At 36.4% G+C, this 17,544-nt stretch overlaps 1 protein-coding gene across 1 annotated transcript in view; it reads right to left on the bottom strand.

Annotated features, from left to right (window-relative positions):
- Nucleotides 1–17,329, bottom strand: part of LOC140746411 (homeobox protein MSX-1) — a 48,807-nt gene extending 31,478 nt beyond the window's left edge. The window contains exon 1 of the mRNA XM_073078550.1: nt 16,475–17,329. Within this exon, the coding sequence (XP_072934651.1) occupies nt 16,475–16,832 (358 nt within the window). The 5' untranslated portion in view covers nt 16,833–17,329. The remainder of the gene's footprint in view (nt 1–16,474) is intronic.
- Between the last annotated feature and the right edge of the window lie 215 nt (nt 17,330–17,544).

Genomic DNA, 17,544 nt, shown 5'->3' with positions numbered 1-17,544 from the left:
GCGCGGAACCCCTCCTAGTACTTGTCCGGTGCCCACTCGCCCACGGGTACATACTGCGTTAGTATGCCTTTACGTTGCTACGGAATATATACTTGTTGGGCGCAACAACTTCAGAGCAGACTAGCAGTTTGGTGCGGACTATACTTATTAGCGAATATGGACAGAAAAGTCTATCAATTCGCACCTGTCCGGCGCGGCGGTCAATGGGCTAATCCTTTCATTCTGAGAGACCCGTGCCCAGCTGTGGGACTGTGATGGGTTGATTATGATAACAGTTGAACCTTTGTGGTTCGACTCCGGCGGCACCACCGCCACTCCTATTTCTACCTAATAACAGCAGTGTTAGGCGCTGCTGTGTTCCGGTTTGAAGGGTGTGGTAAGGGAGATAGACTTTTCCGAGGCGTTCCAGCTTAGTCCTCAGGGGTAGCGGCGCATCTGTGGCCGACCTCAGGTAGGAATATCTAATCCTGTCTGGGGTTGATTACAGATGTCCATGGACGGCAGTAGCCACTTACCATCAGGTGGACTGCATGCTCGTCTGCTACTCTCATATTATATAAAAAAAAAAAAACATACCTTAAGATACACACAGATGATCTACTTTTTGCAATAAATAAAAAAAACAGATTTCTCGAATTGTGAAACACTCCGAGTTATTTCGCAAATATAGTTTTCATATCCATACGAGTAAGTCATAAAAAGTAATATTTCAAAAGTGGAACGAAAATCATAAATCATCAATTTTCGTTCTATAACATAATGAAAGTTATATTAATTTTTTAACATAGCTAATGTAGCGTGCCCGCGTCCAATAGAATGGCAATCATATGACATATGAATTTATCGCGCGACTTTGCTTTTTCTATAAAAAGTGTTCTTTATTACAACGAAGAATTGACTTGCTTTTTAGGTTTCCGTACCCAAAGGGTCAAAACGCCTTCGCTGTCTGTCTGTCTTTACCTCTGGAATGTTCTGTCTGTATCACAGAGATGATACACAGAGATGATCACAGAATATGTACATATACCTAATGATGACCGCTATAAGAATAAATACTTTACTTTTTTGGCGTTTTTCGCTTTATCTATTGAAATGTAATACTGTCTACTTTACATTTTCACAATTTTTTCACTACTATGGTAATAAATTCATTTTCAGAAATAAAATAAAAAAACAAACGAAAATTTATGGTACGGAACCCTCCGTGTGCGATTTCAACTGGCACTTGGCCCACTATTACAATAAAATTTGTTCTTTATTAGAACTAAGTACCTATACTTGCCCTTTGATTTTTGTGTGGGAACTCTGTCACAAACAAGATATTTACAAGAGAAAAAAATTGAGCAATTAATTAAATCACTTATCTTTCGCAAAATCCAATACCACGTTGAATGTTTTGGCTTTTACAAATTAATTCTGTAAAAAACATCTGCTTAGAAACGGCAGTCTTATGGAATTTACTTTACAAGCATGTCAATTATAATGTGATACCCACGAGCGTCCGGAGACTTGCAAACTAGATACATATGATAAGAGAGTTCTACCTTTTTTTTGTTATGGAGGGGGAAACCTTCAAAAGGTGCCCAGTGTCGTGGGAGCGATTTTTACCTAAAACCCCCCCGGTGGCCATCCTCAGCGCTACGAAGGGGACTCCGGGATCTCCAACGGAACGCAATCGGAGTTCTCTGATCGTGTTGCCCTATCAGGCTCCGCCCAGGTGAGAACAGACGCTCTCCACGCCGTCTGGTGTTTACGACGGTATTTGACCACACATACCACCGTCCTTCCCGGGGTCGCTTGCTGGACGGTTCGAGCTCCCACTCTTGCCGTCCGCAACCCCGGAAGCCCCCTTTTAGTCGCCTCCTACGACAGGCAGGGGATACCGTAGCCCTATTCTGACCACGGTACTACAGGGACAAAGAAACTTCTTCCTCATGTCGGTGGTAGATGTGTTACCCCTGAGGACTAAGTTGGAATTGAATCAATTAGTCAATTAATTTTAGGGCTTCCTCGAATTAGGATCACTCTTTAACTGGCATATAGTGCCATTTGGACGATCTCAGTAATACTTGTACATACAGTCGAACATAGTACCTCATTCTTTTTAGAAATGGGAAAACAAATAAAATTATTTTGATATGAGCTGTACCCTGCGGTTTTACCCGCGAATTTATATAAGTGAAAAGGGGGGGAAATTCAGTGTTTTTATGATGACCCGTAAGTCTTTTTACACGCTTTATATTAGCTTCACTTGTATGTTTGTCAGTGAGTAACTCCGTTTTTCAGTAGAAGGAGATCAACATACATCCTTATCTTACCCTGCATGTATGAAAGAATGAAATAGAATACTTTTCTACTTTTTAGTTGATTTTATAATAAAAGCGTGTTTTTTTAGTTTTTTGATCTATATTTATTTATTCTAAAATAAAAGTTACTTATACGGTACTCCTTATAATATTAACTAGCTGTCAGTGAAAGCCCTGTCATAATGTAGCCCTTTTGAAGATTAGCCAAAACAAATAGGCAGACAGACAAAAAATATTATTTTAATTTATTTTTGATGTGAAACATCTATAGCCGCACGTAAAACCGATTTCTGGCGTGGCGACGCATGCCGTGGCGCGTCGCCACGCTATACGATGGTATATATATATACAGTCTATATGCAGTAGTGTGTACGGTGTGGCGACGCGTCGCCATGCGCAATCGACTTGAAATAAATTCGTAAACTTTTGTATTTAATGAAAATAAATGTTTATTCAATAAATAGTCATCGTTATCTGGAAAAAAATCGTAATATTTTATTTTATCATTATGACATACTTAGTTCCTATCACAATATGTTCTTTTCTGCATATTACTTTTACAAAATAATGTCGATGTTTCACATCTGCCAGGCGTCCCGTGACGGCTCACATTTTTTAATTTTATTTTTTTGTTATAAATATCTCAAATTCTTTCATTGATTGTTAAGCTACTTTGACACTAGGAACAAACATAATTTTATTTGTACAGCATACAAAGACATACATGACATATATTTTTAACAGATCGGTAGTCTCAAATCAAATAATTGGTATGCCTCTTACTTTTGTTATCGAGGGCTTCGGCCACGCTCGCTCGCTCAATTCGATTCGATTATGCGTTATTAAAGCAAATAAATTTATTCAACCGTGACGCTTTCCTTGATTGAAATACTATGATTAGAATAGAAAATCATTTTATTATTATGCGATTCAAATTCACATTATTGTTTCAGGTTTTTTTCGATTGCGCGACTGTTTCTGTGGTATTTTTGGTACTTACGCTCGTTGAATTAATTTATGTATTATTTAATAATGACAAAGCATTATGTTTGGTATTATAATATAGAACTAAATATTTCAATAATGATTATGGGTGAATTTAGGTCACAAAGCATTACTATCACGTTATAATGAACCACACGGACCACACCTATCTGCCTACTAACATTAGTGTTATGCGCTGTTGTGTTCTGTACCCTTACCAGGAGTTTTATACGTTTCGGCAAATATGACTGTTTTGGTATTTGTTTACGTATTGGCCCATACGATTTCCTAGTTCAGACACAATCCGCTAGGGGCGCTGATTGGAATTTGTATGGGCAAATACGTAAACAAATACCAATACAGTCATATTTGTCAAAACGTAAAAACTCCTGGCAAGGGTACCGATTCGAAACGTATGGTGAGGAAGACATACTTATTAATATCAGCTTAGTCCTCAGGGGCTCTAGCGGCTTAAGGGGGGTCGGAAGGGGCGGTCCGCCCCGGGCCTCCGATACTGGGGGGCCTCCAAACACAGTTGCCAAAAAATGGTCGTCACAACCAAACAATCTATGAAATGTGTATCACTCAGGAAAAAAAAAACGGTCACACTTTTGGGGGCCTTCATTCAACTATCCGCACGGGCTTTCTTAGGATCTTAGTCCGCCACTGCTCAGCGGTCTTATCTGGATTTCATTACAGATGTCTATGGGCGGCAGTAGTCACTTACCATCAGGTAGGGTGCATACTCGTCTGCTTCTCCTATAATATAATAATGTTGGAATAGGGTAGGGGTGTCGCTACCTTATTCGAGCAAGTAGAGTTCTACCATTATGTATTAGCAATATTAAACATTGATAGAACCTTTGTAGTTCCACTTCTTGACTTATCAAAAAAAAATTGCCTTCTAAAGTATTCATGCCTAATAAAAGAGTGCTAAGCGCTGCTGTGTTCTAATTTGAAGGGTGTAAGGTAAGGGCGCGGCACTTACTTAATGTATTTCAACTTAGTCCTCAGGTACAATCACTTCTGGTAGGATTCCTTTCTGGGGTTGACTATTGATTGTTTTATATGTAATCTAACGATAAGGGAGACGGGCTGCCTGATGGAAAGCAGTCTCCGTCACCTATGGACATTTGCAACACCAGAGGAGTCGCCAATGCATCGCCGGCTTTGAAGGAGAGCTCTTTTTACCTTTTTGAAGAGCCCCATATCATAGTCCTGAGGGACCTGCTCGCAACAACTTCAGAGCGGACTAGCAGTTTGACTCGGACTATACCTTATATTTATTTAATCATACGTATTGAATAAAATTAATTATGATTAAAATAAGTGCCTACCTATGTATTCAATTCATTGTTTTATAATAGTTAATTTAGGTTTATTAGCATATTTGATTTTTGACAATATTATTTTTATATGATTATTTATTAGGTAATTATGAATTAAGGCCACGTGTATACCTAGGTAATTCTTATTTACATATAATTAAATAGGTAATACTTTTTAATATTTTATGCATAATTGTATAAAATAGCATTGACTTTAGGTTAAGTATTTATACATAATCTTTATTTATAATTTTCTATCAAATTATAAATAATTGTAATATTGACGTCAATAAGTTTCGAGACTTTTTTCCGAACATTTCTGTCCCATTGGTGGGAAAAGTAATTTTTATGACATAGTAAAAATGCCATATTTTTATAATATAGGAGTAGCAGACGTGCATGCAGTCTACCTGATGGTAAGTAGCCTGCCGCCGATGAACATCTGTAATCAACCCCAGATAGGATAAGATAAGATTCCTACCTGAGGTCGGGCACAGATGCGCTGCAACCCCTGAGGACTAAGCTGGAACGCCTCGGAAAAGTATTTCTTCCTTTGGTCCCTTCAAGTTTAACCCATTTTTACCCGCTGGACTCATTAGCCTCTAAGGCTTTACGGCGTATATAGGTATGTAATTATCTTTGTATGTAGGTACATATGTATGTTCTATTCTTAGGCACGCACGCTCTTTTAACACATGAGGTGTTGATGGATTCGTCTATATTATGGTAGTAACATAGACATATATTTTAAGCTGGTTTTTATGACAATCGGTTTTTATTTAAAATTAATCTGTTGAGAAAATATTTATTTATAAGTATAATGTAGATACCTAATTAGGTAACACTAATGTTTATACAATACACTTGGTTCCCAGTTCGATCCTCGGGTGATACATAGATACATAGGCTACTAGATATTTAGACATATTTGTATAATGTAGATTTTTTTCGGTTGGGAATTACATTTTAAAAAATAAAGTCGGGAATACTAATCCTATTTTAGTATTGTAGAAAGCTTATTAAAATATATAAATTATTTATTTAACCATAATTTTAAAATAAATTGTATTTTAAACTATAAATAACAATCACTTATTTCAAACGCATACGTTTCACTTTATTTACTTTAGCTTCCTTTCATTTCATTAATTACTTAAATGATTAACGATATGTCGTCAACGCCATCTAGCGTGTGTCCGTAATGATCATTGAAACCGCTTGGCAGCACTCCTACTTAATTTACCCTAACTAGTGATGTGCCGAATCGTTAAAGTAAATCTGCGGATACGAATACGGATCATTGGTGTCGAGATCCGAACATACGGATCGTAAGTTTCTTATAATTTTACTGATACGATGTTAAAGCAATTGACCTTGAAGAGATAGTTCCTTTTAATAACAAATATTATTTTTTGTTATTATTTTTAATAAGCATGTCACATAGATTTGTTATTGATGTGACTATAATGATCTTTAAGTAATTACTTTTTACAGTATCGTACATGTAAAGTTTAGATATGTGATTTTTGCAATATAAATGACCCAAATAATTGTGTCATTCTAAGAAATATACAAAATTTTAAATTGTTTTTAATTGTCTTTCATTGTAAGCTGATCGGCTATGTAAATTTAAAATTGTGTATATATAATAAATAATATAAATTTAATAAGAGGTAAAAAAACCGTTAGAAATCGGTCTAAAAATAATCAATACAGATATGATTCCGGATATTTTTTATGCCTCGGATATCCGCAGGTACGGATATCCGGCACATCACTAATCCTAACGATGCAACCAATGTGCGTAACAGTGTTTGTAGATAATTATTAATTAGTCTAGAATAAGGATGTTTAAGTGATTGTTTAATTGTAAAGACGCTAATTTGCAAGTTTTTGAAGTTAGCGGCACTTGCTTTGTAGCTTGTGTCTAGATTTTTGGGGGGAAAAGCATATAAATAAAATATATCTACACGAGTAATTGTGTACCTAAGTAATTGATGAGTAGGTACTTGTGCTATCTACTCCCTTTAATAATAATTAAACTTTTTAAAGCATTCTCATACTTTGTATAACAATTTTAGAGCTCTATTTTGTTATTATACATTGGTCGTAGTAATAATACGTACGAATTATGTTTAGTATTGTTATGAACAATTTCAGCACTTTTTTTTTCTTTTTTCTATCAATCCACAATTTATTCTGCCATAATTATAATAGATACTTAAGATGTATGTATATGGGTTAAAAATTAAGAAAGGAAAAATATTTCTTCATTATAAATTATTTATTAGTGTTGTAATTCCTAAGGTAATGATATTTTAATTTGTAAGGTAAGTTAAGTCATTTGGTTGATTAAATTATTCTATTTGCCTCACCTTTATTCCTTATAATGTGTGAACGAGATAGACACACATGATGCATTTTGGATTTTAGTCTTTATTAAACCAAGCAATACATACTTAAAACACTACTAGAAAGGAATGGTTAAAATCGGTCCACTAACTGCGGAGTTATTCGTGTACATACATAAAAAAATATACCGGCCGAATTGATAACCACCTCCTTTTGAAGTCGGTTAAAAAAAAGAGCTAGCAACAATAATGCCTTTAAAATAATTCATTATTCATAACAAAAACTCTACCACTTATTAACCAGTTATACTAAAACTCATTGTTTTAGGATCTCCAATTACCGCTGAATGTTGCTATTTGTAATACTTTGATTTACTACTTTTGTTTATGTAACTCCGGCGCCAGACATAGGCCCGCGCCAGACATAGCACAAACATTTGAACACATATTTGAACACATGTTTGGATACAGTGAAGCACGGGTATTTGAGTATTTCAAACGCTTTCTACACTCACAGCCCCCACACTAGGATTCCCTGTATCGTAGGTGCCATGGACACACACAGAGACAAATACACAAACACCCAGACCCAGAAACAGAAATCTAAATTCATCATTTAAATTTCTGTCTGGCCGGGGATCGAACCCGGAACCCTCTGCGCGTCAGACCGGTATGGTGACCGCTCCACCACGCGGGTCGTCATTTGTTCAAAGCTTGCTTTAAATTTTGCACGTTGCCATGTTGTGTCGGGTTTTCGAGCACATATCAAAGCGTTCAAACTTCAAATATGTGCGGAGCCTGCTACACATGCGCAAAGTCCAGTTGCTATATGTCTGGCACGGGCTATAAACAAATATTTGAACAAAGATTTGCTCACACATTTGAACACTTATTTGTTTAATTTTTTTAACCTGTCACTCATTTCATGGCCGCAAGCAACTGGACTTTGCGCATGTGTCGGCTTCGCACATACTTGAATGAACGCTTTGATGTGCGCTCGAAAAATCGACACCAAATGGCAAAGTGCATATATTTGAATCATCATCAACATCCCATTACTGTCCCACTGCTGGGCACGGGTCTCCTCTCATAATGAGAAGGATTAGGCCATAGTCCACCGCGCTGGCCAAGTGCGTATTGGTAGAGTTCACATACCGTTGAGATTTTTTCAGGTTTCCTCACAATGTTTTCTTTCATCGTTTAGCAAGTGATAATTAATTTCTAATACGCACATAACTTTGAAAAATCAGAGGTGCGTGTCTGGGATTTGAACCTCAGACCCTCGATCGGGAGGCCGAGTTTCTTAACCACTAGGCTATCACTGCTCATGCTTATATGCTTATTTGAATCAAGCTTTGAAAATACTCAATACTCGTGATTCACTGTGGTCTAACATGTGTACAAATATGTGTACAAATGTTTGTGCTATGTCTGGCGCGGGCCTAACTCTAGTTTCCTAATTGGCAACAAAACACGTTTATAATCCGTTCGATTTTTGTTTTATTCGTATGTCGGTTTGTTATTTATTGCTTTTACGTAAATACTGACACGATTGCTGCAAATCAGCCTTCATAATATTCGTGTATTTTTAAGGTGGTAGAGCTCTGTGGGCCGATTCCGGAGGCACCAGCGCCACACCTATTTCCCTTATTACAGCTGTGTTAAGAGCTGCTATGTAGTAGTTTGAAAGCTGTGGTAAGGGAAACATACCTACTTATGCGAGCCATTTCAACATAGTACTCAGAGGTAGGTCATTTTTGGCCATAATTTATGCCCAAGAATTACCCTAGAATTAGCCTTTCTGCAATTTTATGTCCTACTGTTGAGTAGCTACTCCAATGGTAAAGGAAGACACCGATTAGTGGCCAACATATCGTGGTAACATAACCCATTCCTGTCCCACTGCTGGGCACGGGTCTCTTCTCAGAGTGATCTTAGACCATAGGCTAATGCGCAGGCCAAGTGCGGTTTGGTAGACTTTACATACCCTTAAGTTAATTTCTTTCGAAACCTGCGAGGGAACCTGCGAGGAAACCTGCACGCCTAAGAGAGGCGTGCAGGTTTCCTCACGAAATCAGAGGTGCGTGCCTGGGATTTGAACCTCGGACCGCTTGATCGTGAGGCCGAGTTTTAACCACTAGAATATCACTGCTGTATACTGATTTACAGAATCTACAAAACAAGTTGAATAGTCAATTGATAACATAGTAAATAATTTATTTTCAGGTATATAAAAGTAAAATTTTAAAGAAAAAACACTATATCATAGGTACCTACTTACTAAAACATTCCACATACATTGACCCCTCACTTAAATAAACAAATTAACTGCTAGAATTAATTAGTAAAGTAGTACAACATTGTACTACACAAATTAGTTAAGTAATAAGTATGAGTAATAACAATGCTATTGCACTTAAATACATTAAAAGTGTACCCGCTTTTACGACATCAAAGTTAATAAATATAATTATTAAAATTTAAAAAAAATACTTATATTTATTTGAAGGATTGGACCCTAGAACCCTTTGTGGTTCGAAACGGCGGCACCACCGCCCCACCTGTTTCTACCTCATTACAGCAGTGTTAAGCGCTGCTGTGTTCTGGTTTGAAGGGTGTGGTAAGGGAGACATATTTATCCGAGGCGTTATGGCCGAACTCAGGTAGGAATATCTAATCCTATCTGGGGTTGATTATTGAAGCCTATGGGCAGTAGCTACTTACCATCAGGTGGACTGCATGCTCATCTGCTTCGCCATATTATAAATGCTTATGTCACTCCCACAATATAATGTCCAAATACACCTCATATTATATTTAAATCTGTCATACCGTCTGAACGGCAGAGCGTGCCGAAGAGTGAGCTATAGGTACATACATAGGTATATAGGGTAAAAACTTGTAAATTTTCATTTGCATTAGAAAAATAGGTAGGCACTTATCACGGTAGGTAAACAAAATATATGTAAAAATATATTTAATTATTTGCAAGTATTTAAATGGTTTCAAGGCGAATATTTTAAACAAGCTGTGTTTCACGGTTTCACTCGCGTTTAAAAGGGATATTAATCTGTATTTCAGGTGGACCCCTTTCTAAAAAGTTACCTAAGATACTCATTATAATATCAGCTAAATACAAGTGAAAATCCCGTCAAAATCGGTCCAGCCGTTTCGGAAATGAGTGCGAATAAACAGACAGAGAGACACACAAACGGACAGACAGGCATACAAAAAATGCAAAAATTGCAATTGATTTTTTCTTATAAATACCTTGTATATAGGTACAGGTCCGCGCCAAACTGCTAGTCCGCTCTGAAGTTGTTGCGAGCAGGTGTAGTTATAAAATTTACTATGGCGATGTGATTCATTTCTATACTCAGATCGGATTAGCAGTTTTACGCGGTCTATACTTGCATATGTATTTGGTAAAAAGTTGCTATTTTTGGTATTACAAACAGACAATACAATTTTATTTATTTCAATACATTTAACTAATTCTTACCTACATATACATAATAGTAATAAATTTTAAATTACAATAGGGTCACCATGTCAGAGTCAATACAATGAACTTTTAATTAAACTTAAATGAGTGTACTTTTGGGTACTAATTTTAATTTATAATCATACGGGAAGTGTTTTACGAGATTATGTAAAGGGTTACGAAAGCTTTGAACGTATTGGTGGATTTGTCGTAAAGTTTTAGTTATTACTAGTTTTATATTTATGAATAAACATGTGTTTTTGATTAATGTGTTAGATATGTATTACTTGTTAAGGAAAATATAATTTTATTCGCACAAGTTAGCTATGTTCATAGTAAATTATTTAAACATTAATTATTATCTACTTTAGTTTCAAAGATGCGTGAAGACTACTACAGTACTACTACTACAGACTTAGATTTTTTTTGCTTTACATCCAACATCTATGGTGTAGGTATTCTTTAACTAGAAATATACTTCTTAAGGTATTGTCATGTTTTGGCTTTTGTCTATTTTATTAAAAACTAGCTGACCCGGCAAACGTTGTGTTGCCATATAAATAAAAAAATGTTAAGGGTGAACAACCCTTATCACTTAGGGGTATGAAAAATAGTTAGTAGCCGATTCTCTTTCTCTTACTTTTAAACTTTGTTATATGAGGAATTCTAGTATAACAAGTCATTTTCTAGACCGTTTTAAATTAAATCGTCCTCTATCTAATAGTAACTACAGTTTTATCATCATCAATCCATTTCTATCCCACTGCTGGGCACGAGTTTCCTATTGGAGTGGGCTGGCCAATGAACAACAACTTCGTTTTTAAGATAACTTTCAAACGTGTAGATTTCCTCAGTGTTTTCCTTAATCATTCAAGTAAGTGATAATTAATTTTTAATACATAATTTTGAAACACCATTTTGAAAATACGAGACTGTCTAATACAATTTGATTGCCTGGGAATCAAACCCCGGACTCCCATCACAAGAGGCCAAACTTTAAAACGTTATAACTGCACCACAATCAGATTCATTACGTAGAATATTAATTAAAACAAATACCTACCTCAAAATAATTAACAAAGAAACAACAATGCAGTTTAATTTCAATTAATTACTTCACTGGAATATAAAGCAGATAAACATCAATATTTAAATTGTTTTATAAAACTTTGTTTTTCGAAAAATTACTTAAACGGGTTCGGCTACTGAAATTTATACAGACGGCATTACAAAGAGTTCTGACACTGATTATATCCTTTGCTCAATTATTTTATTTTAATTTTTAGTTGATTATTTTAATAACACTAATGATGGTAATATTTCCGACCATCTGTGAGGTCTAGGTTGAAATTTAAGGCACACATCTTTACATAAATAATGATTTGTGTTGCTTTTGTTTTGTTAGTTATAAATTTTTGATGTTGCAGAAAAAAGTCGTTAGGTTAGGATGGTAGAACCTTTTGAAGTTGACTTGTAAGGCAGAGACTTATGCATTCTCTATTTTCAGTTCTTAGACGCAATAACGTATCTTTAACCGATGTCATTAGTTCAGTACCCTTACCATGAGTTTTCAAAACATCCAACAATTTTACTTTACGTTTACTCAATCCATTATTCTGTTCCGTTTGCTTCAGTAGACTGACTAAACGTAACGACAAGTAAGTGCTCAAGTCTTTCTGTCTGCCTCACATGTTCGCAAAAAAGAGAGACAAAAATAAAGCGCCAGTTTGTCAATTTAGACATTTTATGTTACGTTACTGACACTATAGTTCTGATACAATCCGCTAGGGGCGCTGATTGGAAATTGTATGGCTAAATACGAAAACAAGTACCAAAACAGCTATATTTGTCAAAACGTAAAAACTCAGTCCGATTCGGGTTTGATCACAGATGGCAGGTGTCACGATCAGATGCTCCGTAATTAGGCATACTGCACGTCAGATGGGATAGTTGCAACCTTCTGCTGTATCAAAGCAGCATAGATATGCTGTGCTTTGGGTCTAATGTTATGGTTAACGATTTTTCTACGTATCACATGATCTTTCAAATCAGTACCCTTACCATGAGTTTTCAAAACATTTCATAGTTTACGTTACGTTTACTCAATCTATTATTCTGTTCCGTTTGCTTCAGTAGATTGAGTAATGTTACTTTACTGACACCTTTTAAAATCAAGTTCTGACATCAATATCAACACTGTAGGCGATGCAGGCTGCTGGCTGACAATAGCGATAGGTTTTATATATTTTTACCTTTATATAATATTTTTGTATTTTTACAAGAAATTTATTGCATGTCACTTCTGACTACTAAGAAAGAAAGGAACGTTGTTTTTTCTCCGACTTCGTATATTACTTAATAAACCTAGATATATTTCGATAAGGCCTTTGCCCTAAGCATCGCTGCGAGCCCCCGGAGCCCTACATAAACTCTTAAATTTTATAAGCTTTGAAGCGCATTATAACCATGATAAAACAGTGTCAATACATAACCTTCACCCTCTCTCCGCACTCTCCTTAAGTAAAAATCAAAAAACCAATGATTAATGTCGCCCATGGACATCTGTAATCAACCAGATAGGATTAGATATTCCTACCTTATGTAGGCCACAGATGCGTCGCTACCCCTGAGGACTAAGCTGCAACGCCACGGAAAAGTATGTCTCCCTTACCACACCCTTCAAACCAGAACACAGAAGCGCTTAACGCTGCTTTTATGAGACAGAAATAGGTGTGGCTGTGGTGCCATCGGTGTGGAACCACATAGGGTTCTACCACATTCAAACAATCTCTTCTATTTTATAATACCTATTACTTTAAGAAGATACAGTGATACAAACTTGTGAAACTAGGTGTAGACCGCGTAAAACTGCTAGTCCGCTCTGAATATAGAAATGAATCGCGTCGCCATAGCAAATTGTATGACTACACCCGCTAGCAACAACTTTAGAGCGGACTAGCAGTTTGGCGCGGACTACATATGTTTAAATTTATTATACCTACTACATATGTTTAAATTTTTTACGACGCCTCTGTGTATGATGCGTGCAAGCTATTCAATTCAGATGCAAAGATATAAATTAACAGATAAAATCTGATCATTCCTTGATGCTGTTTGTGAATCGTGTAAAAATGTAAAACTCGCTAATTTTACGACTTCGCACAAAAACCATTGTTGCTTAGTTTTAAATGAACATGGTGGTGTGTGTAAGTGGGAAAATTCCATGAAGCAGTTATTAAAATATTTGGGTGTGTGTGTTAGATAATACTCAGAATTGGGTGTTGTGGGTTCTTATGTTTAAGCCTTAAGGAATCTTAGAGTCATGTAAGTCATGGTCAGATTTGCAATTATTGCATATCTGATTTGAACAGTTGATACTAGCGGCTGAAGACGACCCGCGTGGCGGTGCGGTCACCATACCGATCTGACGCGCAAAGGGTCCCGGGTTCGATCCTCGGTCAGACAGATATCTAAATAATTAATTTAGATTTCTGTTTCTAGGTCTGGGTGTTTGTGTATTTGTCTATGTGTGTGTCCATGGCACCCACGACACGGAATCCTAGTGTAGGGCCGTGAGTGTAGAAAGCGTTTGTTTTTGTTTTTTTTAAGGGGATGGGTCGGAAGGGACCGCCCCTGATCCTAGAGGCCCTCAAAGACAATTGCTAAAAAAAGACGTCAGAACCAAACGATCTATGAAATGTGTACCAGTCAGCGAAAAAATCAAATCAAATCAAATTTGTAAAATCAAATAAACTTTTTACACTGGGGGCCTCCATTCAACTTTTCGCCCCGGGCCTCCGTCCTTAGTCCACCTTAGTTTTTGGTAACAAGTTAACTTTATCGTGGAAAACACCTGGTAGATACTTGTCCAGGAAAGCCTACGGTTAGGTTTGACTAAAGATCCCTGCACCTCCTTATAAACGTCAGTGAGGCATCCATGTAGACACAAAAGAGGATCTTGAATATTTCCAAAATATAATAATAGTATAATAACTCTTTACTACTAGTACTAGTTTACTACCTTTAGGTAACAGTAGGTGTATTTATTTTAATATCATTTGCTTTCGTAAATAATCTAATATTTTCATTACATAATCCCTTAAATCATTTCTGTGAAATAAACTTAAATAAGATATAGGTAATACACATTTAAGCAAATCTACCCAAATTGTGGCTTAGATTAAATTTTGATTGTAACAGATTATTAATATAAAGGTTCCGATTAGCCGCGGATCCCTAAAAACCCTTTGTTTTTAATTATGTTCAAATTTATTGTTAATTTTTATTAGGTTTTTGGCTTGTAAAGACCAGTGGCGTTACAAAAACTGTAGGTTTATCTCTGGCATAATGTGATAATTAGCATCATAATTAGATATAATTCAGTTGAGTAAAGGTTATAAAACAATATGGCCGCATTTGTACTTACCTCTCACTCAGGTTCTATAATATGTGAGCGAGAAATAAATAGGTAATATTTAAATAAATATATAGGTAATTATTTAATACAATAATACAACCTTTTTAATTAAAAGTAGTAGAACCCTTCCTAGTTTGGGTCTGGAGACACCATCTCCACATTTTTTAATATAAATATTTATCTAAACGATAATGCTGACGGGGTACCTGATGGAAAGCAGTCACCGTCGCCTATGGACATTTGCAACACCAGAGGAGTCGCCAATGCATCGCTTTGGAGGAGAGCGCTTTTCGCACCTTTTTTTGTGGGCCATGTCATAGCGCTTCGGGAATACCTTAGGAGGTCTACCTGATAATATCGTTAAGCGCTAGGATTAAGCTCTATCTGAAGTTGGTTACAGATGTCCATTGGCGCCAGTAGCCACTTACTATTAGAGGGATTACATGCTCGGTCGCTACTGCTATATTATAAAAATACCTAAATGAAAAACTAAGGATTGAGTATAAAGTGTGAAATATTTTATCCAATTTTTTTTTTATACCCACTGTATCTACCTATTAATGTTTTTGTACTACTGAAAATGTATAGGCGTATTTAGTATATCAAAATATAAAATAAGACTTCAATGAACGTTTTAGTTTTGGGAACGTGGCGGAAACTCGGCTAAGGATGGTTTGTTTTATTTATAGTGTATATTGTTTTTATTTCCCCTTTTTTGTATAGATATAAGTACATAAATATAGTTAGATATGTTACTATTTCAAAATAAATAAAAAAATATAATACAAAACGATGTCTTAATGATAAAATCATTTGAATTTCATCACTTTAAATAGCAGCAGGTTTTGTTTGCTTTTTTCAAAATTTTGTGTGATATCTGTATGTATTATATCTACTATATTTACTTAAACGTATTAGTTAACCGATTTTAATTTCATTGACTAGTATTCTTGTATCATAATTAATGAAATGAAAATCGGATAAGTGCGAGTCAAACTAGCACACCGAGCGTTCCGTACCATTATAAATATTTAATAATATATATTTTTAAAATACTTCATTAACTGAACCGAAAAGCGCTTTTAATTATGACAAATAATTACTTATTGTTACATTAATTTAAAATTTCAAGTGCCTATCTTTTACAGTTTACGAGATAAAACACTTTGTCTGACGGACAGACAGCGGAGACCTAATACATAATATGGTTCTATTTGATCCCTTTTGATATGGGACCCTAAACAAGAGGATTTCGATGTGTTGTCTATACACTCTTCTTAATTTACATTAGAATATTATAAATTACTCTGTGATTAAATAAGTGGCAATTCATTTTGATAAATCTTCAAGTTTTATAAATTTTCACAGTTCATAAGGAAGTAGATATTGAATTATCTACACTACACAGTTATTATGACATATAAAATTTACTTTTTCCTTTAGTTCTTGAATTACATAAATATGACTAATTAATAATTTTCTCGGAGGCTAAATCTTACCTCCTCTCTCAATAACAGGTGCTCATCTAGATTTAAGAGTAACTTGACATCGATGATGTAAAACGAAATTTTACGAATAATTCTGTGAATTCAAAAACTACTTACTGTTAGGCGATCCACCACGAAACATTGGATTGGGCGCCATCCAGGGGAAGGCACCAAAGGGCCAAGTTGGCGCATGTCCTTGGTATAGCCTCGGCAGCAAGGGCTGAGGTACAACCACTCCACTCCTAGGTTCCGTATCCTCATCATTAGTCTCTCTTTCATCTCTCTCATCGGCGTTAGACTCAACATCCTCGATGTCGACATCGCTGTCGTCAGTCTCGAGAGCGCTCTCGGCGTCGTTGCTGACGTCAGGAGTGTCCCGTGTCTTGCTGCCGAGGAGGGAGTCGACGGAGAAGGAGATGCGGCCCTTCCCGCTCTCCGCCGGCTCGGACCGCTCGCAATCGAGCGATGTCTTCATTTCATCTGCTCGATCTCATCTCCAAATGGACTTCGGCACTTAACTCCTCATTCTAAATCCTTATTTATCGACTTTTCTTCGATTGTAGAAGATTTTCCGATCCTGATATCCCAATTGGCTATTCGATCCGTAATTTTTTTAACACGGTTTTTCTTTTAATAGCATCGGATTACGTTCCTCCTTTAGATAAAAATAACGACACCGTTTATTTAAATTGGTATTTAAATATAACAATTAGTTAACGTGTAGTACCTAATTAATTAAGGTCTTTAGTTTAATTGACTCAAACACTCAATTCTAATTGGATTTAATTCGGCAGTTGACGACACAGATTCGATCGATCGCGGGACAATCGTAAGATCGTCAATAAGTTCGCCAATGTACAGTCAACACGAAAATCACTACTCGCGGCCGCTTGCGAACGTTCGGAAACGCGCGGTGACTCCGCCAAATGATTCGCGTGAAGCGTTGGAAATCGCGCTAGTTGGGCTTCGAGACCGCCCTTCTCAGACAGAGACGCAGCTACCGACCGGAGAATTTTAATAAGCGACGCGGAGTGAACGAGACGACGATATAATCCGACATGTGTGTAAACGCGATATTGGGTAGGCGGGGCCCGTCGCGCTCAAATTAATAGCCTCTACGCAATACGGCTTATGTAAGTCGACTGTACCGCGCGATTGTAACTGTGTATCGCGTTCACACGGTTTAA

This window comes from Epargyreus clarus, unplaced genomic scaffold (genome assembly GCF_041222505.1).
Source record: "Epargyreus clarus isolate Ecla_fem2 unplaced genomic scaffold, WU_Ecla_fem_2.2 ptg000002l, whole genome shotgun sequence".
NCBI lineage: Eukaryota > Metazoa > Arthropoda > Insecta > Lepidoptera > Hesperiidae > Epargyreus > Epargyreus clarus.
The sequence above is the reverse complement of the archived record's forward strand: the minus strand, read 5'-3'. Positions and strand labels throughout refer to the sequence as shown.